At 41.5% G+C, this 24,187-nt stretch overlaps 1 protein-coding gene across 1 annotated transcript in view; it reads left to right on the forward strand.

The window, feature by feature from the left end:
• Window positions 1-204: 204 nt before the first annotated feature.
• Window positions 205-24,187, forward strand: part of NUP205 (nucleoporin 205) — a 34,065-nt gene continuing 10,082 nt past the window's right edge. Inside the window, exons 1-31 of the mRNA XM_081878181.1 lie at window positions 205-293; window positions 2,292-2,434; window positions 2,687-2,858; window positions 3,222-3,366; window positions 3,599-3,758; window positions 3,930-4,158; window positions 4,442-4,606; window positions 5,500-5,675; window positions 7,061-7,177; window positions 7,732-7,869; window positions 8,210-8,360; window positions 9,330-9,535; window positions 9,837-10,019; window positions 11,143-11,193; window positions 11,809-12,018; window positions 12,477-12,576; window positions 12,949-13,086; window positions 13,365-13,554; window positions 14,373-14,493; window positions 14,986-15,067; window positions 15,577-15,741; window positions 16,626-16,750; window positions 17,055-17,169; window positions 18,135-18,284; window positions 19,408-19,482; window positions 20,554-20,711; window positions 21,229-21,309; window positions 22,132-22,323; window positions 22,845-23,115; window positions 23,316-23,414; window positions 23,972-24,120. Of these exons, the coding sequence (XP_081734307.1) occupies window positions 266-293; window positions 2,292-2,434; window positions 2,687-2,858; window positions 3,222-3,366; window positions 3,599-3,758; window positions 3,930-4,158; window positions 4,442-4,606; window positions 5,500-5,675; window positions 7,061-7,177; window positions 7,732-7,869; window positions 8,210-8,360; window positions 9,330-9,535; window positions 9,837-10,019; window positions 11,143-11,193; window positions 11,809-12,018; window positions 12,477-12,576; window positions 12,949-13,086; window positions 13,365-13,554; window positions 14,373-14,493; window positions 14,986-15,067; window positions 15,577-15,741; window positions 16,626-16,750; window positions 17,055-17,169; window positions 18,135-18,284; window positions 19,408-19,482; window positions 20,554-20,711; window positions 21,229-21,309; window positions 22,132-22,323; window positions 22,845-23,115; window positions 23,316-23,414; window positions 23,972-24,120 (4,485 nt within the window). The 5' untranslated portion in view covers window positions 205-265. The remainder of the gene's footprint in view (window positions 294-2,291; window positions 2,435-2,686; window positions 2,859-3,221; window positions 3,367-3,598; window positions 3,759-3,929; window positions 4,159-4,441; window positions 4,607-5,499; window positions 5,676-7,060; window positions 7,178-7,731; window positions 7,870-8,209; window positions 8,361-9,329; window positions 9,536-9,836; window positions 10,020-11,142; window positions 11,194-11,808; window positions 12,019-12,476; window positions 12,577-12,948; window positions 13,087-13,364; window positions 13,555-14,372; window positions 14,494-14,985; window positions 15,068-15,576; window positions 15,742-16,625; window positions 16,751-17,054; window positions 17,170-18,134; window positions 18,285-19,407; window positions 19,483-20,553; window positions 20,712-21,228; window positions 21,310-22,131; window positions 22,324-22,844; window positions 23,116-23,315; window positions 23,415-23,971; window positions 24,121-24,187) is intronic.

Below are 24,187 nucleotides of genomic sequence, written 5' to 3' on the forward strand. Positions count from 1 at the left end.
CTGAACCTACCTATTAGGTGGCCACGCTGTGCCTGGGCTCCAAATGTTCAAGCTGAACGGCTTTGTTTTTGTAATGAACTGAGAGCGGAGTGGGGCTCGGTGTAGTAAGTGCCAGATAATGGAGGAGACCGGCTGTTCGGCAGCCTAAACGTGTGCATCTTTCCGAGGGCTATTTCTTTCTCAGGCATTATGTTAGTCGCCTCTTACTGTTGTGGGGTCTTCTCGGCTGCAAGGGCGCTTTGGCTCGAGTCAGTGAGCGTCCAAGATGTCGGCGCCGTTGGCGGTAATTTCAGGTACGGGGAGGCCCGTGTGGGGCCCGGAGGCCGTGAAGGGAGGTGTCGGTTCCTCAGTGTGACCCCGGCTCCCCCCCCCCCCCAGTTCGGGAGCGAGGGGCTCCTGGCGCCCTTCTCTTCTCGGCGGGAGGGACCATCGTGCGGCCCGTCGTGGCGCCTCCTCCTATCTTCCACTCCAACATATACTACTGACGGCGTTCCTCCATATATGCCTTGCAATCCTCCATGTGGCTACTCGGAAGTAAGTCCCGTTGAGTTCAGTGGGATTTGCTACCAGGTAAACGGATGTAGGGTTGCATCCCGCAGCTGCATCGTGCCCGTCCTTTCAGTTTGTAGCGCCTCTCAATTGGCTTCGCCCATACAATTTTCACAGCTCGGTGCCAGTATATAAATGTAACCGACAATAAATCGGTTTGTGGTGTTTTTTTTTAAAGATAAGCGGGGTGCTGCCCCTCTCTCCCCTCGCGCCAACACTCACTGCTATGACAGTGTAACTCGTCATAGGGCTCCTTCTGGGACATTCAGAATTGTCTGTGCTTTCTGCTTGGTAACCTCTGATCTCATCCATTTGGCTACACTGATAAAACATTCAGTAAAATAATGACGTTATGGAACTTTTAACGAAAATGTTTTTTGAAGCCTGTTTTGGAGTTCATACATCTGGCTGAATAACTTTCATCATACTTGGACCGCTAATCTCCATTGGTTAAGCACACTTTGATGCAGCTAGAATGGCAACTATAATTGCCTGGGAAGCTGCGCCTTTCCTTGTGTTTGCCTACTTTTCATTTCCAAGTTGCTAATACATTTAGCTGTCGAGATGCTTCATTTTTTGCATATTTTCTATATGGGAAACACTTTTGGTTAGGAAATGGAATAAACTCCCACGTACATCAGAATAACTTGATTCGTACAAAAATACTAAGCTCAATGATGGCTTAGTAGTGCAAATACACAAGTGTGAGTGCTCCCAGAGTGGACATCATGGCTGCTTTTCATCTGTGGGCCAAGGCATGGTTTGGCATAGCACATTGTCCAAACTTGGGCTTGTGGTTTGTCTCATCCAATCAAATCATGAGCTGTAACCAATGTTTTGCCTTGGTTTACAACTTGTGGTTTGCCTAGAGCAGTGTTTCCCAACCTTGGGCCTCCAGCTGTTTTTGAACTACAACTCCCATCATCCCTGACTAGCAAGACCAGTGGCAAGGGATGATGGGAATTGTAGTCCAAAAACAGCTGGAGGCCCAAGGTTGGGAAACACTGGCCTAGAGGAGACAAGCCATGAGCACGGGTTCTAATGACATGCTAAGCTAAACCATGGGGTAGCTCACAGCAACACAGCAAGACCAGAGGAGGAGGAGGAGGAGGAGCAAAGCAGCTGTAAGTTCCCCTTTGGAAGGCTGCATATTTGTGCTAAGTCATAGTTCAACTTAGCGGTTCACGCAAACTGAGGCATTGTGTGCCCAGTGGCTCCTGTCTGGGATCTTCACACGTGCGAGTGTGCACAGAGGTTTTATGCTTTGTCCTGTGCAAAGCAGCTGTTTGGGATATTTAATATAAAAGGCAACCTGAAGTCTGTGCTGGCTCTTGCATGAGGACTCCTTTTTACTCCCCTTCCCCACTCTTTGTTCCTCTAATCAGCTGAAATGCATCTGAATATTGGATGAAGGGTACCATTATCATATTAGTGTGTGTACTGTATAAGCAAGTGAACATTCTCCATCTTGAACCTCAATTACTCCAGCATATCTGGCTTGGGGGTTGAATTATTCTGTTTTACATAAAGTGAATGCAAGAAACCCCCATCGAGTGTGTACCTCTTCAAGACTGAAGCAGCCACTACTGCTTATAATACAGTAAAGGTGGCATTACTATCTGTATGGCGGCAGGACTGCTGGTTTTGCTACACCTTTTAGATAATTCATTTGATTTAATCGTGTTTTTTTAATGTTTTGTCACAATCTCCTGTTGTGAAAGTATTGTTTATATTATTTTTAGCTGCCAGTTTGTGGGGGCCCTACAAAGACATTTGGCAGGCAGTGGTTAATGCTATCTGGAAAAGGCAACCTGAAGCAACACATCTTCTTGACCAGATCTTAAAGAAATACAAGTCTGACTTCATATCTCTCTTCAGAAATCCGGTAAAAAGTAAACCTTTGCTCTATTGGGAGATGGGTGGTAAAAAGTTTAGTTTGTATTGCACTTGTTTATTGAAATCATGTTTCATATGGTAACTGTATTAAGACTGCACCTAATGGGGAAATGCTGTTGAGCTCATTCTCATGGTTTGGAGAATTGACAGTATGATGACATACTGTACATATGAAATGTCCTTTCATTTTTCTTATGCATTTTTGGTCAGAGTTGGCAATTCTAATTTGTTTGTTTTGTAGCCAAAGAATGCCCAACAGCATGAAAAGGTTCAGAAAGCAAGTACAGAAGGAGTTGCTATCCAGGGCCAACAAGGAACCAGACTCTTACCAGAGCAGCTAATCAGAGAGGCCTTTATTTTGAGTGATCTTTTTGATATTGGGGAGTTGGCAGCTGTTGAACTCCTTCTAGCAGGTAATGTGATATTGGAATGGGAACAAGCTGACCTATTCTATTCTGTTCTGTTCTGTTCTATTCTGAAGAGACATACCTCTGTTTTAGGGGTATGTCTGTGTCTCTCCATAGCTCTTGTCTCTTTACACCATTAGCAAAAGTAGAATAGATGATTCAAAATAAAAGTAGCAGATTTTCATCATTACTAAAGCTGGAATAATTTCTTGCAGAATGTTATATGCATGTTTGCATGCATACATACACACCTTACTTGCTCATGAGGCTGTAAAATTGTCAGCCTAATTGCACAACTGATATTAAAATATTAAATTAATATTAAAATAGTAAATGGGGACTTCTCTTATGACTGTAACTTTCTTCCAGGGGAGCATCAGCAGCCTCGTTTTCCTGGGCTATCTAGGGGTTTAGTAGCTGTTCTTTTATACTGGGATGGAAAGCGATGCATTGCAAATTCATTGCGGACACTCATCCAGTCTCGGCGAGGCAAGACATGGACACTGGAACTCAGGTCTGTATTCTTAAGCAACAGCTTCTGAAAATACCTAAACTAAAACAGTAACAATATTTCTATGTTGAACCTAGATTTTTTTGAAGTACTGCAGAAGGGAGAGATTCGCCCCTGTTTTCCCCTATAAATTATGATCCTGCATTTGACATTTTGCTTTGTCTCCATCACAGAAGCTTCTGTTTTTCACATTTGTTTTAATGGTGTTTCTGGAATTTGTTCCTTTTGATTTCAGTCCTGAATTGGTATCCATAACAACACGCTTTACAGATGAACTGATGGAGCAGGGTCTCACACATAAAATTCTGACTTTGGTGTCTCAAATTGATGTAAACACTGAGTTTGAGAAACTGCAGAGAGACCGAGGATTAGGCAGTGAGAAACATCGCAAAGAGGTAAATGCTTAAGATGTTAGCATTTAGATGTAAGTACTTGAAAATTTTGAAATCAGTGGGGCTGACCTTTGAATAAACATGGATAGTATTGTTTTGTATATGATAAATAACATATTTTGAAGCTACATATGTAGTAACTTGGTTTTGATTTTGATTTTTTTTTTTTTTTAGGTTTCTGATCTCATCAAGGAGTGTAGGCAGGCACTGGCAGAGAGCTTATTTGTTTGGGCTTGTCAGTCACCGCTGAGCCGGGATGATACTTTAATCCTGATTACTTACTTAGAGAAAGTGACTGTGGAAGCTGATGGTTCATTGGACAGAGTAAACTTGGCACTTCTTATGGCACTCCTCTATTGCTTTGATGTCAGCTTTCTAGAACAGGCCACTGAAGATCGAGAAGGTAAAACTGGTTTTCTGGCTACGCCAAAAGATATGTCATTCATATAGATTAAGATGAGTTAAATTTCTGCTGTTTCCCAGACTTCCCCATTTCTTCTCCACAGTTCTTAATTGAATTGTTCACAAAATTTGATGGGAGCTATTTATCTCTGAATTACAAAATAAAAGAGGTGAAAGAGGTTATTGTATTTGCTGAGTCACCCATTTTATTTTCAGTGGACTTGAAACAACATTTCTTTCTGTATTAAACTTCTATTTTGTATTTGCTTTTTAAAAAAATGTAGAACTGATGCACCAGCTGCCTCTGTTAACAGAGAGACAATATATAGCTGCAATCCATACACGCCTTCAGGATGCTCGGCCTTGGAAACTGCCAGGACTTCAAGGAACTGTTAGGTTAGCCTGGGCTCTAGCCTTGCGTGGAATTTCACAGTTCACTGATGTGACAGGTAATCTGATTCATAGACAAGAAACTCAATCCCACCTGTTTCCTTTGCTTAGCGGAGGAAGCCAATCCATCATGCATATTCCTTTGTTTAAGCTGCCAACCCTTAAGTATGCTGTTTATGAAATGTATGCACAGTTAGTAGCTTAAAATAAATAAATAAGTACCGTATTTTTCGCCCTATAGGGCGCACTTTTTCCCCTCCAAAAATGAAGGGGAAATGTGTGTGCGTCCTATGGGTTTCGCTGAAGCCTGGAGAGCGAGAGGGGTCGGTGAGTACCGACCCCTCTCGCTCTCCAGGCTTCAGGAAGCTATCCGCAAGCCTTGCAAGCCCGGCGGGAGGTCCCGCGGGCTCGCAAGGCTTGCGGGCAGCAGCCTGCAGCCCAAAAGCTCAGGGGACAGCAGGGAGGCAGAGCGCCGCCACTCCGCTATTCCCCGACCTGATCTGGAGGCTGGCGGGAGGGGAAAGCAAGCTTGCTTCTCCCCATCGCCAGCCCTCAAGCTCGGGGGACAGCGGGGCAAGCCGCTGCCCCACGGAGGCTAGAGAGGCTGTCCCTGAAGGCAGAAGAGGGAGACGGAGTGCTCTGTCTCCCTCTTCTAGCTTGGGGATGGCTGCGCAAACCTGGGGGGGAAATAATTTTTTTTTCTTGATTTCCCCCCCCCCAAAAAAAGCTAGGTGCGTCCTATGGGCCGGTGCGTCCTATAGGGCGAAAAATACGGTAAGTAAGTAAGTAAATATTATGGTCGGAGACCAGCTTGTGAAACACAAATGGGACTACAATCCCAAAAGCAAAACAAAGATTTAAAACAATATACAACAATGGATTTAAAGTTTAAAAATGCGATAGTAGCTTTATTAGTCTGTCTCTTGCATTCATTTTTCTTCATTCTCTTCAGCACTTGCAGAATTTGCTGAGGCAGATGAAGCAATGGCAGAGTTAGCAATTGCAGACAACGTTTTCTTGTTCCTTACTGAATCTGTGGTGAGAGCTGAAAACTTCTACCAAGAGGAATTTTACATACGTAGAATCCACAACCTTACCACCGACTTTCTTGCTCTCATGCCAATGAAGGTAAGTTGTATTTTTGTGGGCTGGATATAAGTAGGACAAATATTCCAATGCAATCTATTTATGCAGACTAATATTGTATTTCAGTGTGGGAATTATATCTTGTATTTTGTGTTCATATATGTGTGAAATTTTAAAATACACGCAGCGACCATTTTGTGCTTGTCCAATTGACAACTGGGTCCTTGCCTGGGGGTTACGTTCCAAGGATGGCATGTGTGTGCAAAAACACATATACTTGAACCACCCCTGCACAAGCAATCTTACCTTCTGGAACTATTGCGCCAAAAGGGTCTTACCCCACCAAGCAAGGCAGAGTGCTTAAAAACTTTCTGTCCCTGGAGATTTCAGCTGGCCAGCCTTCAACCATGTAAAGATGAAATTGCACATGTTAAATGCACATAAGTTGCATGCATACTGCACATTGTTTGGCTAAATACTGTCTTAAGCCCCAATGACCAGTTTAAGTAATTTAATATATTTTTTCTTAGAAAAAGGAACTACTTTCTGTTGTGGTCCTTGCCCTCTTCCAGATTGTGCACATATAAATTATTTTATGTTAGTAATACTATTTTGGCTGGTTGGCTCATCATCTTTACTATTTGCTGGGGTAGTTCTCTTTTCTAGTAACAATCTCTCAACTTGGTCATGTTAATCTTACATAGATCTTCTTGAAAGTCATTCTCATTCTGTTTAATGGGACTTACTCCAAGGTTAAATATACATATGCTGCCATTGTATACCCATATACTTTTGGAGGAAGCTCCATAGAATTCAGTGAGTTTTATTTCTGGGTATACATGTATAGGATTGTGCTGTTCAGCTGTTAATTTGAGTTAAACTACTTGCATAGGCATCCTGGCTAGCTTTATATTATATATGATATAATTATCCAATCTGGAGAATTCTAGTAATAGGCCTGAGCTTCATTTGAAGGAGTCATGCTTTTTTATTCTATTCAGTTGCCTGCTAATGTTATATGAAACAGATACAACAGTTGCACTTTTTCTACATGGTGACTAACTTTTTGGGGAATAGAGGGGACAATTCAGCTAGAATGAAACATGTTTCAGTCCCATAGATTTCAGTGAGAGAGACAAGCATGTGATCAATTTTGTACCTTTGAAATCAGTGGGTCTTAAATAAATGTAATTAGTGATGTCAACAGTTTTCTCTTATCTCATAGGCATCTTTGGTACTGGTGTAAAGAACCAGTTCCTCATGTAATCTTACAGTGTGGTAGATCTTTAAGGGAACATTTAAAAAAGATTCCAGTGGCCCTTTCATAAATACATGCTAATGAGGTTTAGTCAAGTGCCTAAAAGCTGTCTGCTTTTGTTCGCTTCCTAGTTAATTATCAATAAATTTATTTCCTTGGCAAACTGTAGGTGAAACAGCTAAGAAACCGTGCTGATGAAGATGCTCGCATGATACACATGAGTATACAGTTGGGTAATGAGCCACCTCTTTCTCTTAGACGGGATCTGGAGCATCTGATGTTTTTAGTAAGTTCTTTTAAAAATAAAATGTTGAGAAGTCATAATAGTTTTATTTTTTTTTAAAAAAATGGTACATTGGTTAAAAATAATACAGTTGGAATAGCAAGAACATTGGTGCCAAATCTTATATTAAATACACTTCTGGCACCTCTCAGGTGGGCTCCATTGCAATTATAAGAGAAGCATTCATGGTGAGTTCTGGCAACTCTTTTTCTAGAAAAATGGCACTTTTGTATCCCACTTTAAAAATACCAGATGTGATGTAAGGTATTCTAAAGTTGCTATATTTCTTCTTAACGCTGGCAAATTAGTCTTTAGTCTGAAAAAGTTGTGTAAGTTTTGAAAGCTGCCCCAGGGAGTTTTGTGACTGTGGAAGGGAATAGTGTTAACATAGCTGGGGCTGCTGCTAATGGAATCTGTTTTGTATTTGAATTTGGCGCATGGATGATAATCAGGTGAAAGGCAATGTTCCTAAAGATCATGAGAGGCTATAGTGTGTGTGTGTGTGTGTGTGTGTGTGTGTGTAGGTATATAGGACTCACATTATTTCTGTTCTATAGATTGCTGAGTTGTACAAGAAGGATCCATTTAATTTGGAGCTTGCTCTTGAGTACTGGTGTCCTTCAGAGCCCCTGCAGAGTTCCACCATCATAGGATCGTATATTGGGATAGCCCATCAAAGACCACCTCAGCGTCAGGTGAGAAAATACCCAGTTCCTTCTGCTGTTGTTTGGGCTTGAGTTTTCTTGAAACGAGCATAGCCAATGGGCAGGGATGATGGGAATTGTAGTTCAGCCATGTCTGGAGGGCCAAAAGTTCTCCATGCCTGCCCTAGTGCCTTGGAAGGGGTGGGGAATTCTTCTACAACCGGTACCAGTTTTAAGAAAATCAAGGCTAGAAAAGTGATTTGATTTTGGTTGTTAGCGTCTGAACAGATTGTGTACAATACAAGTTATTTTAAAACTTGTAACTTTGGGGGCCTTTGGCTTTTTGTCATATATTTCTTCCTAGGCAAATGTTTCTATACTTTTTTTGTAGGTTGTTTTGTCTAAATTTGTTAGACAAATGGGAGACCTCCTTCCATCAACAATTTACATTCCTTACCTGAAAATGCTCCGGGGATTAGCCAATGGGCCCCAATGCGCTCATTACTGCTTTACTTTGCTGAAGGGCAATGGCAGCAGCCATGGTAAGAAATAAGGCCTCAAATAGGCCAACATACTTTCCCATTCACTTGAATCTGTTGCAGCGGAACCTCAGTACTAATGCATTATTTGCAAGGCAGCCTATCCTGAAGAAAACAAGGAAGTGAATGCTTTAGTCTTAATACTGAGTTGGATGAACCAGTGGTTTGATTCAGTATGAGGCAGCTTTCTTCATGTCTGAGGGACAGAGTATCATGGTATAAACCAGGGGTCACCAAACTTTTTCTGCAGGGGGCTGGCCCACTGTCCCTCAGACCTTGTGGGGGGGGTGGACAATATTTTTATGGGGGGGGGGAATTCCCCCCCTGGCACTCCTCACCCTTCTTCGCAGGACTAGACAAGCCCCAGTGGCTGTTTACCTGTGCCTTCAAGCGGCAGGGGCTGGTGGCAGCAGAGGGACGATGAGCGGCGTGAAAGGGCTGGCTCTGGAGAGGGGCTGCTTAAAATGGCGCTCAGCCAACCGCAGCTCAACAAAGCCCACCCCCTTCCTCCTCTAGGCAGGGTGGGGAGAAGCCAGGGGGAGGGAGGGAGGGAGGGAGGGAGGAGGCGCCGCCACCGCGGTGTGTATGTGTGTGGGGGGGGGAATGGCGCAGCCCAAACGATCAGAATCCCCATGCCGATCCACGCAGCAATTCCCAGACCGTCTGATTGATCCAGAAGGCAATTGGACCGGATCCGGCCCCCAGGCCTTAGTTTTCCGACCCATGGTATAAACAAATGGGACTTTCCCTGCCCACTAAGTATACTCAGTTGTTTTTGGTTTCCCTTTGCAGGTTTTTCCACTGAAGATTTTTTTTTGTGTTTTTTAATATTATAATATAGGCTTGCTAGTGTTTTTCAGATGATATGGAATAAAAATGTTTAATCTTAAATTTAGGGCAGGTTTTGTTTTTTCAGGTGTAGGCTTCATTAACATAATCTGTACTCATGCAGATATTTCCCCCCCTTTCTAGCTGAAAACATCCAAGGAGCAGGTGGCAGTCCTGTCTCCTGGGAGCATTTCTTCCACTCTCTCATGCTGTACCACGAACACCTGCGGAAAGATTTGCCTAGTGCAGATAGCATTCAGTATCGTCACCTTCCTCTCAGAGGCATCACCCAGAAAGAACAGGATGGATTGATTTCATTTCTGCAACTTACAGAAACTATAGTGAAATGGGTAAAGAGGCCTTTCCTTTAATGGTTGATGCATTCAGGATTCCGTTTGTCCATTATTTTATGAATGAAGTTGGCTTTACAAACCCAGCACATTTTATATGAAAAGTCAGATGTACTAGAGGAAAATTGATATAGCCATTGATAGACTTGAACTGAAGTTCATTTTGACTGGGAGGAAAATAGAAAGTGAGGAAAATATTAGTGTTGGATTCTTATTCGTAATATAATTGGCCCCATAATGACATTGCTTAGCTTTTGTTTGAATCATCAGAGGTCACTGGTGTTCTTTCTCTCCTTTCTAGAGTGAGAATGCCCGCTTGGCTCTCTGTGAACACCCTCAGTGGACACCAGTGGTTATAATTTTGGGACTTCTGCAATGTAGCATCCATCCCATTTTGAAAGCAGAGTTATTAGAGACTCTTTCAGCCTTTGGGAAATCTCCGGAAATTGCTGCTTCACTGTGGCAGTCATTGGAATACACCCAGGTATCTTAACTTTTTCCATGGCAGTTTAACCCTTAGTGCAATCCTGTACGTATTCTGACACTATTTAGCAATGTATGCTCTGAATACTAGAAGTTCATGCTTTTCCCCAAATTCTATTTTATTAAACTGTTGCTAGTTCTTACTTAAAAATCAGGTGGAGTTAATTATATGCATGGCATTGTTTTCTGTGTTCAGAATATTGGGCTGTAGCAGCAGCAGCTGAAACAGAATGAAAAAGTGCAAGTCCAATTGATTCCCCTTCTGTGATGTATTTTTTGCTTATGTATTATAAATCTGTACTGGCAGATTCTGAATAAGGTTAAGAAGAAAGGCAGGTTTCCCTTTTTGTGGAGAGAAGGTGGGAATGTGTCTTGTGGTAAATACAGCTGATCACGCTAGCACTCTAGTCCTTTTAGGTCCGATCAAGAAAATTGTGCTGCCTACAAAGGAGAGCCAGCGCAGATGCAATGCAGCCTTGTATTTAATAATTTTCCTGGTAATCCTAGGTGACCAGGTATTCAATAAAGCAAATGAGCAAGTTGGTGGAATAGAAGTGGATTGCTGTGTCGCTCCTCGACTGCTTTTTAGTAGAAGCAATTTTGTTAATAGCCTGTGTTTCTATGCTAGCTGCAGAAGGGAGCTGCTTCTGTTCTGTGGCCAACATGGAAATTTAGGCTAGTAGCCTCTTAGCAGGTTTGCAAACATTGGCGGACTTGTAACTTTTGTGTGCTCATTCCCTTGGTGACGGGAAAAGCCGATAGGACTTTGCACTCCTTTCCCATAGTTCCTCCTTTCTTGTGCAGGTTTTCCATTCTCCTTTCGTCACCAGTGTTAGCTGTGGTTAGTTGTTACATTTGCACTATATTTGTGAATTTGCAAACTAAATGGAAGAGGATGGGAAGAGGGAGCATGCGACTCTACTGGGACGGGTATTTTCAGGTGCTGCATTAAAAGCTTGTTGGATAAAGTTTAATCTGTCTTTCTGGAAGGGTGACAATACCTTTTCATATGGGTAGAAGCTCTTGAAAAGAGTGTGCAAGATAAACAGTGTAGCTCATTTTTTAGCTCTGATGTTCTTTTGATGATTATGAAAAATCATTTCCTTTCTCGTTTGTTTTGAAAGATACTACAAACTGTCAGAACTCCAGGCCAAAGACAAGCCATTGGCATTGAGGTAAAATCTGTTTCTAGTTAGCTACATGGTTGTACAAAGTGAAAAGCTGTAGGACTGTTTCAGCAAAGAGGAGCTTCAGAGTCTTTTACTTGCATATTTAAAAATAGTAATAATAGTGCACATACTCATTAAAAAAAAAAAAAGTGAAAAGGGGGGGGGGAATCCTTACAAGATGAGTAGACGCCTGAAATTGGTTGTGATGAGCGTTCTGATCCTGTGCAGATTTAAGCATGCCTAAACCTATTGAAGTCAATTGACTTAGATGCACCTGACTCTCAAACTGCAAGCACTGTTGGAAGCAATGAGGGTTGTTGTGACTTAACTTATTTCACTGATTACTAATTAACTTGGCTGTGGCTAATTTCAGCTTAATTGAGGCCATAGACATTGAAAAGCAATAGGCAAATTAAAAACCTACTAAAACTTAATGCCCTACCCCCTTTTAGTCATTTTTTTGAAGGCAAACATGCCTTGTGCTATCCATCTGGTTGTGGTGAAACATGAGAATCTATTGTAATTGTGTAAAAAAACCCAAAAACCTATAGATACATTCTGACATTATGATGCACTAAATTACATTTTTAATAATGTTTGTTTCTCTGTTTTCCTGCAAAGGTTGAATTGAATGAAATTGAATCCCGGTGTGAGGAGTATCCTTTAACTCGTGCTTTCTGCCGGCTCATTAGCACACTGGTGGAGAGTTCATTTCCTTCTAACCTGGGTGCTGGCTTGCGCCCACCAGGCTTTGATCCATATCTGCAATTTTTGAGAGATTCTGTGTTTCTTCGATTTCGTACAAGGGCCTATCGGCGAGCTGCTGAGAAGGTAGCTTCTGCTTCTAAATATGTATTGTTTTTAAATAACTTCTATAGATGTTTCTAAACTTGATGGTGTAGACTTTTTAAAATGATGTGATGTTTTGCTAATTTCTGCCCCTAAGATTTACAGCTAATCACATTAAATCTGAGTTGAGCTAGTGACTGGGTTCCATGTATTCCACTGCCATAACATGATGCTCAGAATTAGAAGATTAGCGATACTTCGGAAGGGCTGTAGCTCAGTAGTAGAGTCAGGTACAATTCCTGGCCATCTCCAAGAGTGGCTGGGAAAGGCTTCTGTCTGACTGCATGGAGAGCCACTGTCAGACAACATAGATTGTACTGAGCTACTTGGACTAATAGCCTGATTCTGCATAAGGGATCTTTTTATCTTACTAAAATGGGAAGCTGAGGTTTGAGATGTCCACTTTTAAAATAATATTTTGTGTGTGCTTTTCTTGACAGTGGGAAGTAGCGGAAGCAGTTCTAGAGGTTTTTTACAAGCTGCTGAGAGATTACGAACCTCAGCTTGAAGATTTTGTGGACCAATATGTGGAGTTACAAGGTATGCACTTTCCTGGTTTGTCTTTAGCTCCGTTTTTGTATCTTGTTTGGGGAAGAAAGCAAAATGGTGACCAATTCTCCTGCTGGCTTTTAGACTGGTCCTTCAGTCTCAGAAAAATAGTTCTGGGGGAAGCTAGCAAGGAGGAATTGACTGTGGTCTAACAGGCAAACAGAATGAGCAAATACAGAGTTATAAATTCAGAGAAGAAAGTACTACAATGTCAAAAGCAGCTGGGTTTTGTCATTGTTTTGAAGCTGGTATAGGAGAAGAAGGGGTAGTGACTGTGTTTAGATTTGCTTCGAAAAAAGCAATGAAATTTTTTTTTACAAACTATAATGCTGATATTACTGAATTGCACTTTTAATTTTTTAGGAGAAGAAATTATAGCTTATAAACCACCTGGATTTAACCTGATGTATCATCTGTTGAATGAGTCACCAATGTTGGAACTGTGTCTTAGCTTGCTGGAAGAAGGGGTTAAACAACTAGATACCTATGCTCCTTTCCCTGGTATGTAGCAAAAATAAATTAAAAATTCAACTTAAAAAAATATTTTGATGCTACTTACTGTATAGCCAGTGAACTGAATTCTTCATTATGTAGATCCACTGCAAAGAAAGCTGTTGAATAAAAGTTGGCCATTCTTGAGTGGGGTCTTTTAATGCAAACGGTGACTTGTTATGGCTCTATTAATGCACATATGTAGATTGACTGCAGCATTATTTGTTTCCCTCATAAGCGTTCTAGGCATGGAAGTGGGATTGTCTTTATTTCCTTTCCTTCCATAGGAAAGAAGCACTTGGAGAAAGCTGTACAGTATTGCCTTGGCCTGCTTAATCTGACCCTACAAAAAGAGAACCTTTTCATGGACTTGTTAAGGGAAAGCCACCTCTCCCTGATTGTTACATCCCTGGAACAGCTGCTGCAAGGAATCAACCCTCGGACTAAAAAGGCAGACCATGTGGTGAATATTGCCAGGTAGAACCAATGCATTTAGAAAGACAGATGTGGTTCTTGAGAGACTGGCATAATGTGAGACCATTGGGTGCCTGTTGAGAGGTTCCTACAGCTTGCTCTGCTCCTTACACAGATTATCACTATTCAGCCCACTGCAAAGAAATCAAATAATGTCTCTGTACTGACCTGATTTTAAAGATCGGGTCCAAATTACGAATCTGTTCTGAGCAGTTGCCTATGTCTGAAAACCTTTGGGGTTTCGCCTGGGTCTGCTGATGCCCTCCTTCTCTCTCTGTGTGTGTGTGTTGTTTTGGTTATAAACAGCTGGCACTTGGTACAAATGAGAGCTATTTGTGTATAATATGATTTAGTATCATATATACATGTCTGATGTAGCCGCATGCAGCAGCAGCAGCATATGGGGGTGGAATGGGGAGAACAGTAGCATCACCTTGCTGGTGGCAGTGGTGCTGTGTTTGTGTTGATGGGACAGGGTGAAGCAGTGGCAGGGCTGACAACGGCAGCCCACAGGTGTGCAGAGCAGTGATGGCAACCCAGAGCTTGACCTTGCCGCTGCCTCCTGCCATCTCTGTCACAGTGAACAATGCTGCTGCTGCTGCTGTTGCTGCTGCTGTTGCTGCTGCTACTCTCGCCTCCCTTCACCTGCTTCCGCATACATATTTTTAGCCTAGATACTAATTTTTATGAATAATAATAATTTTATGATATATACCCCACCCCAGCCACACTGGGCGGCTTCCAGCATGGCTCCCTTTCCCCCCTTTTCTCTGGCATTTCTGGTTGGAATTGACAATTCCTATGTTCTTGTAATTTTCAAGGTATCTTTATCATGGCAATACCAATCCTGAACTGGCTTTTGAAAGTTCCAAGATCCTGTGTTGCATTTCCTGTAATTCTAATATTCAGGTCAAATTGATTGGAGATTTCACACAAGACCAGGTAACTGTTGTTACATTTGTTTTTTATGCAAGGGAGGGGAAGAATGATGTAGCCAGCACATGGCTTTACTGTTAGAATGGTTTCTAACCAGGTCAGAGTTGTTTACATTTGTATGGTTCTCAGGACCTTCCCATCTAGTCAGCAATCAAATCTTACTTAACTTTAGCATTAAGGCTGCTTCATGTAACTTGGGATCATTTCCCAAGACTCTCTACAACTGATTTCTGGGAGGAGGAGTCTGCAGATCCTTTATGGTCTGCACAGGACCATATAACTCAAAAGATCTGCATTGGCTACCTGCACAATACAAGGGCCGTTAAGATGTTTTGATGTATTAAATCCTAAAGTCTCAGGACCCAGTTTCCTGAAAGAGACTTTCTCCCTATATTGTTCTGCCTGGGCTTCAAGATAGGCAGGGGAGGTCCTAAATCAATCTGTCATTGTATAATACCTCACTATCTTCTCATTTCCATTCTTTGGTTGCAAATCCAGAATATCAGCCAGAAACTAATGGCTGGGTTTGTGGAATGTTTGGACAATGAAGCTGCTGAAGAAATCATTAATCCTGATGAAGGTATGAAAGTAGTCCATGTTTTTTGTACATTAAAATAAGCTGCAGGATAACTGAGAATGAATTATCAAGGATCCTCAGAATGTGACTATTTGCAGAACTGAAAACCATTTTATTAATATATTTTTGGCCTATAATTGAGTTCAGAATCGTGTGTCCTTTTTTCTTATTTTTATAACATTTTGGGCAAAAGGCAGAGCACTAATTTGCAAGCTAGTTTTAAAAGCAATTCTATAAAAGTCACTGCTCCACGAAATACTTTTATGTGGATGGACTGGCAATTTATACTGCTGATAATTCTTTGAGGCATGTTGACACGTGGAAATACTTTCGTGTACGCTTCCCTGCCTGGATAGGTCAACACAAGTGATTAGGCAAGTGCCTATTTTCCCTGTTGTAACAAAAATATTGTACATTATTGCAAATCATGTATCTTTCCATTAAAAGCCATTGGCTATTAGAATTGAGCACTTCATGAATTTGTATCACTGATGTGTATTTTTGGTTCCCAGAACTTGAAGCTGAAAGGAAGCAGGCCCCAATTTACCATGAAACAAGGATTAACATCCTGAACCTTCTCATCGCCTCTTTGGAGTGCAGCCCACCAAATCTTGCCTTGTATCTTCTGGGTTATGAATTCAAGAAGCCTGTGAGCAACACAAACTTGCAAGACCCAGGTACATGGCTGAAGAGGGCAGGGTGGGGGAGCTGCTGTTCATATGTTGGAAGGAATCAGCTCAGTAGTAGAAGGAATTTATTTTTGCCCAGAATGGGCAGAAGTTTCACGCTCAGTAGACATAACAAAATGATCTACGTCAGGCTTCCTGAAACTCGGCCCTCCAGATGTTTTTGAGACTACAATTCCCATCATCCCTGACCACTGGTCCTGCTAGCTAGGGATCATGGGAGTTGTAGGCCAAAAACATCTGGAGGGCCAAGTCTGAGGAAGCCTGATCTACGTCAAGAGTACTTTACTGTGAGTGATTACAGCTATGACCACATGTTTCATGCCGGCCAGCTGCAAGTGAAAAGTCTTGCAAAAACCAGACACTTTGCAAAACCCGGCAAGACCCAAGAGGAGTCAGACTGAGCCAGATTTAACCCTGCTCATCAGTTGATGTGTGGGGCATTAAATCCTGCTGCTTTGGGGGTGGGAACAGGCATGCAGCAAACCCCACTCTCCCGACCATCAGCTGACATGAATGGGTGTGGCTTGGGGAAAATGGACCCCTTGGAGGGCCAAACTGGACCCCCTGGAGGACCAGGATTGGCCTACAGGCCGAAGGCTGCCCACCCCGATCTACTTGCTGTTCCATTTGTTAATTATCTTTTCAAATTAGTAAGCAGTATTAACATTAGTGTGCTGTAGAAAGTATATATAAATTTGACAAAATGAATGAATAATTGGATCCTTGCCATAGTCCAGTTTTGATAAAATGCAATGTTAAATTAGAGTAAAGTATTTGCTATTTTTGTGAAGTAAATCTTAAAAACAGGGTGATGTTTTGTTTCTATACATCATGCACAGTTTTCCCCCTAAATATGAATGTTGCATCTTCAGGTGTATTGGGCTGCCCTAGAACTTGCCTACATGCTATTTTGACCATACTGGAGAATGGTACCGAAACAAGGTCTGGTCCCATAGCGGTTCAACAATCTCCTCATCTAGCAGAATTGTGTTACCAGGTATACATGATATTTCCTGTTTTAGGAAAGCTAAAACGGGGTGCTCTGTATAAATCCAATGAGCTTTCTATTTGGAGGGAATTGATTTTTTCAGTTTACTAATATAATTTCAGTTTTTAAAAAAACATTTAACATTGCAGTCCTACTCAGAAGTATGTCTCATTGAACTGAATGGGATTTACTTCCAGGTAAATGTGTATAGGATTGCATGAGTAGATCTGAGTTTAAATACAATACTTAATTAGAAATATTTTGGCTAGTATTAAAGGAAACTAATATCTGGATTTCCTTCTTGTTCAAACAGGTGATCTATCAGTTGTGTGCCTGCTCAGACACTTCAGGCCCGACAATGAGATATTTGAGAACGAGCCAGGATTTTTTGTTCTCTCAGTTGCAGCATTTACCATTTTCTGTCAAAGGTACGACTTTTCAAGAACAGTCTCATAATTTTATTTCTAGCAAGTTATTTATAGCCTGCATTTAAGAAATTAAAAAATTGTCCAACTGCACTTTGGGGACCAACTGAGTTTGTTCTAGGTATAAGCTTTCGTGTGTGTGCACACTTCTTCAGATACTGAACATTTTTTTTTATTTTTTATTTCGACTGTGTCAGACCAACACGGCTACCTACTTGAATCTTGATTTAAGAAACATTATTTACAAATGGCTTGCAAAATATACACAAAAAATATTAGTTAGAATATTTGTAACATCTACGTCATAAAACTAGTAAAACCAACAAATAACCCAGCATTAGATAGAAAAAACAGATCACAACACCATTTATGTCACTCAGTCTACAACTAGTCACTGAAGACCATGACAGAGAATATCTTCAAGGCCCTTTTAAAAGTATTGAAGAATGAGGCATTCTGGATCTCATATAGCACTGAATAAAACTTGAAGAGACACCAGTGATCTTACATTCTTTTTTCAATTCTCATTCATTGCTTGGAAGAATCACTTCTTCTGTTTTGCCTTTTTAACAGAATTTGGAAAGTCTCGTCTTAGCAAGATTTGCAAATTCTTGTCCTGGCAGGGAGAGAAAAGTCATTTTTCCTTTTGTGTATTTGTAGGTATCTTAGAGCCACTCTGTGTGCATTATTTTTTTCTAATAAGGTGATTAATGTCCATGTTGTGCAGTTGGAGGGCCAAGAGAATATACATTTCAAAAGCGGCTCCTCTTTTTCAGGGCTTTGCCATGAATTACATTGTGTGGAAAGCTGCTTTACATAAACAACTTCCCACATAGAGAGCAATGCCCCATTTGCTTACATTTCCAAGCAGCAGATGTGTAACAAATATAACATGAGTCCAACCAGCAATGGTAGACTCTTCTGAAGTGTCTGTATTGCTCCCATTCTTGCCCTATCTTGACTTTCAGAGCATGAGATTCCAGCTTTGAACCAGATGTCCTGGCTCATGAAGACGGCCTCTATAGAATTGCGTGTTACTTCACTGAACCGCCAGCGTTCTCACACACAGAGACTCCTGCACCTCCTTCTGGATGACATGCCTGTCAAATCCTACTTAGGTAAATGGAGCACGGAAGGCTGCTCTAAGAATCAAAGACTGCTCATATCTAAAGGGCTCCTTTCAATTTTTTTATTACTTTCCACGTTCATATCTGAATGATATAATGCTTTCCTTACACTTTTATAGTGGCTAACTTTGGAAGTAAATATAAGCCAAGGTTTCAGACCACATGAATTAGCAGTCATGCTGTGGGCCATTTATAGTACGCTCTATATATTTTATAGCACTTGAGACATAATACCACACACACTATGGAATCATTATAACCTTACAATATTTTAATGCATTTATTAGGCTGGAATTTCCCTAGGTAAAGGTAAAGGGACCCCTGACTATTAGGTCCAGTCGTGGCGGACTCTGGGGTTGCGGCGCTCATCTCACTTTATTGGCCGAAGGAGCTGGCATACAGCTTCTGGGTCATATGGCCAGCATGACTAAGCCGCTTCTGGTGAACGCCGTTTACCCTCCCGCCAGAGCGGTACCTATTTATCTACTTGCACTTTGATGTGCTTTCGAACTGCTAGGTTGGCAGGAGCAAGGACCGAGCAATGGGAGCTCACCCCGTTGCGGGGATTCGAACTGCTGACCTGATCGGCAAGTCCTAGGCTCTGTGGTTTAATCCACAGTGCCACCTGCGTCCCGGAATTTCCCTAGAAAGCAACATTTTTAATTTTTTTAAGTCCTTTGCTAAGTTTGAATTTGTGCAACTTTGCTTTCATTCATTTGGGAAAAGCTCTCCAAGGAGTATACAAATAAAATTTTCAGTGAAACACAGCTAAAATCCATAAACTGATTTAAAACAAATATGTATTAAACAATCATAATTGAAAGCAAAGATAAAATCGAGAACTTTAACAACAAATATTGGTAACTAAATAATGTCTGAATATGCTTGCTGAAGCAGAAAATTTTCAGCAGCAATCCAGCACAATATAAGTGAGGGTGATTGCTTAATGTCATTAAGCAGGGAGGTCCAAGCCACACTAATGAAATGCCTCCTCATATGGAGATCTTGTGACACTTGTAAAAGTGCAACATCCGCAGATCAAAGTGATCAAATAGGTCCGCATGGGGCAAGGCAATCTCTTAAGTAAACTTTTTCAAAATTTCAATCCTCTTAGCTGAAGGTGAAGGAGGCATAGAAGATGAAAGCCGGTCTGTTAGTGGGTTTCTTCATTTTGATACTGCCGCCAAAGGTAAGTCTCGTTGTGGCTGGTTTACTCAGTCCTTCTACTCTGGATTAGAACCTGAGCAGTCTGTGTCCTGTCTTTGCTTTTGCTTATATTGAGAAATTGGTGGCTATGAGCCAGGTGAATTAATTTAACTGTAAACTATTGTTTCAATGTTGTGTCAGCGATCTAAAACACAACTGTTTCATGTACAGCAGGCATGAGCTATAAATCTGTATACTAATTTGCAGTTTGTTGGGCTGTTTATTGCACCTCCCGGGGTCTTTTTAAATAACCTTTTTTGTGGTCAGTGTGATAGAGCTCCTGGTGGGGGCGCAGGGAGAGAGAGCCTCAACAAACACTATTGCAATCAAACTGCTGTGTGCATGACAATATCTTGGTCGGATAGGGTTGTACAAGTCCAGGATCTGACTATATGTCAAAGACAGGGGACCTCTGTCTCACAGGCAAGATTTGGCCCGTCAAGTCTCCCCATTTGGCTCGCCAGGCTGTTTTCTCCAAACCGTGCCTACCTGCCATATGTAAAGTGTGGGGCAAGTAGAGATGTGACAGAAGAAAGCAAGATTGAAGTTCCTCTATATCAGCTGGTGCATGGGGAGTTCAATTCTGCTTGGTTCAGGAGCACAAAAGACATCTCCTATGGGGAACTTGCGCGCTCCAACCTTGCAGAGAGCAGGATTGAATTCACCATGCATCAGCTTTTGTGTGGGAAGTTCAGTCCTGCTTGTTCACTAGCTCTCCCCATCACTGTTAGGCCAACACTGAGAGGGAGGCAGGACCACCCACCTGTCCGTCACTTGATGTCATTTGGCCCAGAGGTTGAGGGTGGAATGAAATATCTGGCCCTCCAGGCCAAAAGGTTTTCCCACCCTGCTGTAAGTAGATATTTGTGCCTACATCTAACATTTCAGGTTTAAATGTTTCCCTTTTTATATATAGAATTTACGGAAACAATTAGGAACAAAATTAAATTATAATCAGAAAGCTCTTTCCATTAAAGCTGCTTTAACTTCTGTCTTCAGAATTCAGTTAAACTCTGATTCTTCCATTTCTGAATAGATTTTTTCCCTTCCTTAGTACGCAGGAAGGTCTTGAGCATCCTAGACTCAATTGACTTCAGTCAAGAGATCCCAGAACCTTTGCAGCTGGATTTTTTTGACCGTGCTCAAATTGAGCAGGTCATTGCCAACTGCGAGAACAGAAGTGCACGTGGACCAGTTATCTGCAATGTCAAGGTGAGCAATTTCTAGAAACCTCTGTACCTGGCTTCACAGTTTAAGGGTGTAGTGCAGCAAACATTATGTATATTCAGTATGTATATTTTTTATTTCTGTGGAAGATTTTTTGATAAAACCTTAACTCTCCCACTGACTTCAGTATGTCAGCGTTTACGTTAGTAGCCTCTCAAATGTGAGAATTAACGTTGGAATAATTTATATAGGCTTTTATTTACATACCTGATAGTGATATGGTTATCTTCAGGTTCATACCACTGTTGTGCCAGCTTCTTTACAAAACACAGTGCCTTATATTGAATGTCTTAAAAGGAATGCTGACATTTCAAGTTGAACATTGTTGTATTTTCCTTGGCCTGTTTCATTTAAGTTGAACTGGGATGGAAATGAAATTGTGGACCCAAATATGAAATGAATGAAGTGAATCAGAAAGGGAATTAGCAATGTTCACAGTTGTCTCCAAATTTTACACATAATAGATTAACAAAAGACACCACTTTCCGTTCTTCAATTCTAGCATCTCCACAAAGTTCTGATTGCTGAAGTTAATGCTCTACAAGGGATGGCAGCCCTTGGGCAGAGACCATTGCTCATGGAGGTAAGACCACTTAAAATGTGTAAGCTTGATTGAAACCTGGGAAGTTGCCATATACAGAATCCATTTATTGGTCCATTTATCTCAGCATTGTTGACACTGACTGACTTCAAGCAAGGGCCCTACATGGAGATGCTGGGGATTAAACCCAGGACTTTTTTTGACATGCATAGCATGTGCTCAACCACAGTTGTGGCCATTTCTTGAAAAACAGCTGCACGGATTATTTTACTACTAATTGTTTTTTGGAAGAGCCCAATATCTGTCATTCATTTATATAGCTCTTTTCACTTTATAAATGCTTTCAGATAAATTACTTTGCAATACTTCATTTATTGTGTCAGCAGAGCTTGGATGTAGGTAGCGCTGGCAATTCTTGTCTTCCCTAAGGCCACCCAGTGACCGTGATGCTGGTTTCACGATGAAGCAGAGCATCGCTTCTAAGGAAAACTGAGACTGAGAATTCTGCTGCCCAGAAGGGGTACATAGAAAGCAATTTGAGTTGCTATTTAAAGGGAATCTCAATGGGGAGACAACCCACATTCCTCTGATGGCATTCCCCCCCCCCCTTTTAAGCAGCTCCCCGGCAAAATCCTCAAGCTGCTTTTGAAACTTGGCTGAGTTTGAAAGGCAGTCTTAGGGTTCCTTGGGCAACTGCGAAGAACGCAAACATGTGTGCACACTCCCTGCTTGATTATAGGCCAAGGGTATAATATAAATTAACTTTCTCAGAAGCTACTTTTTAGATATGTCCTTTGCAACTTTGTTTAAAAATAGAGCCTTTTTTTGGTCTCCTATGAGATAACCTTTTCCTTGACCGTCCAGGAAATCAACACAATTCTCCAGTATGTTGTGGAACGGAACAAGCTCCTTCAGTGTCTCTATGCTAAGCGGCATGCTCTGGAGTCCTGGAGGCAGTTGGTGGAAATCATATTAACTGCCTGCCCACAGGACCTTATACAACCTGAAGATAGGCAGCTTATTATCCGTGATCTCTTACAAGATTTGCATGACAAGGTAAGCCCCTTGAAATGACATGGTATGGTGATGCTGACAGCCAATTTGGGTGTCCATTTTGAGGTTTTTTAAAATGCACAGTTGAATTATGAAATATCTAATGGTTTCCAATCCATTCATATTTACCAGCAATTTCCCCTAACAAAATCTGTGTGTTCTGAGTCAGCTATGCCACTTACTTGGCTTTTGTTACTGTTGCTTCCCAACATCACTTTACAGACTTTTTAACACTTACTCAAGGGAGTTTTGGGAGGCTGGATGTGGGCTTTTGAATGTACCTGGATTGTCATAGCTGTATCTTTCGGATCCAATCAAAGTAGAGAGTTGGGGGGGGGTCTAGCAAGGAGATCAGTGTTTCTGTACCACACACCGCTTCATGATTGAGACACATTTGTCTCATTGCTATTTAAAATTGAACATTCTGCTTATAGTAATTTGTATTAGAGATGCCTATAGAAATTATGCAGACGTGTACCGCAAGCATGTTCCAAAATAGCAACTCTTTCTTTTGTTCCCGTAAGATCCTGAATGACGATGCTGCTCAGGAGTTAATGCCTGTTGTGGCGGCAGCCGTGTTCACCCTGACCGCCCACTTAAGTCAATGTGTGCGAACAGAGCAAAAGGAGCCATTTGCCGTCCCTTTGCCGGGGCACTCGCAGTTTGTCTTGATGCTGGATGGTTCTTTCACAACACCACCTGGTTCTGAAGGCATGGTGGTGGGATTTGCCTCTATCGGAGACTCTTCTCTACATATCATATTGAAAAAGATTCTGGATTTCATTCTGAAAACAGGTAATGACCACTTTAAAATAGTTTCCATAATCTTTGAAGCAGTTGATTGATGTGCTCCCCAGGTTCTATGGAAACAGATTGGCGTGTGCATTACAAAAGCCAACCTTCTGTAAATAAGTTGAGGTGGATAACAACAGAATAATGATTTATGTGTGCTGTCTTTTTCCACAGTATAAATACCCTTTTTTCTGTCTGAGCAGGTGGTGGCTTCCAGCGAGTGAGAACACATCTGTATGGATCACTGCTTTACTACTTGCAGATTGCTCAGAGACCAGATGAACCAGACACCCTAGAAGCAGGTAGAATACAAAATGGTGATGAAAAGAGAACATGCGCTGCATTTGCAACTATATTTGATCTCTTTATATGACTAGAGTTCACAGTCCCATACTTCCCCCCATTCTCCATCAGCAATAATAGCTTTATTTCTGGTTTTTTTTCAGGCTTCCCAAAACCATTATTTCCCAGTCCCATATATGTATGAAGCTGACTGGTCAGTTTTATTTCATGCCCCTAATCCAGCCTTTGATTTCATCTATGTTCATAGACTGCAGTGACCCAAAAGTGTGAATGCAGTGGTAACTTTTCTTCTGTCACGAGCACATTTCCATTGAAGACATCTTGTGTCCTTTCACTGAAGTAAATATGTGTGTGTTTCCCATCAGAGTTCACCCAAAGAAGCTTTTTTGTTCGTATTCTGTTACAAGTAATGTTCTTTGCTGAGGGATCTGTTTTCTCATTTGAACATTCCAACTAAAATACTCCTCTTCTCCTCCCTATAAAGGCATATGTAGTTGTTCGCATGCTCTGGTACATTGTTTCCCCTTTAATTTTGTCCTTTTCTTCCTCTTTATAGCCAAGAAGACCACATGGGAGCGTTTAACAGCGCCTGAAGATGCTTACAGTAAATTGCAGAGAGAAAACATGGCAATTATTGAAAGCTATGGTTCTGCCCTAATGGAGGTGGTCTGCCGAGATGCCTGTGATGGTCATGAAATTGGACGGGTAAATAAAATAAGATATTCTGTATTTTAATTTTAAACAGGTTCAAGTCACAATTGATGTCATAATT

This window comes from Podarcis erhardii (genome assembly GCF_964252035.2).
Source record: "Podarcis erhardii genome assembly, chromosome: 10".
Taxonomy (NCBI): Eukaryota; Metazoa; Chordata; class Lepidosauria; order Squamata; family Lacertidae; genus Podarcis; species Podarcis erhardii.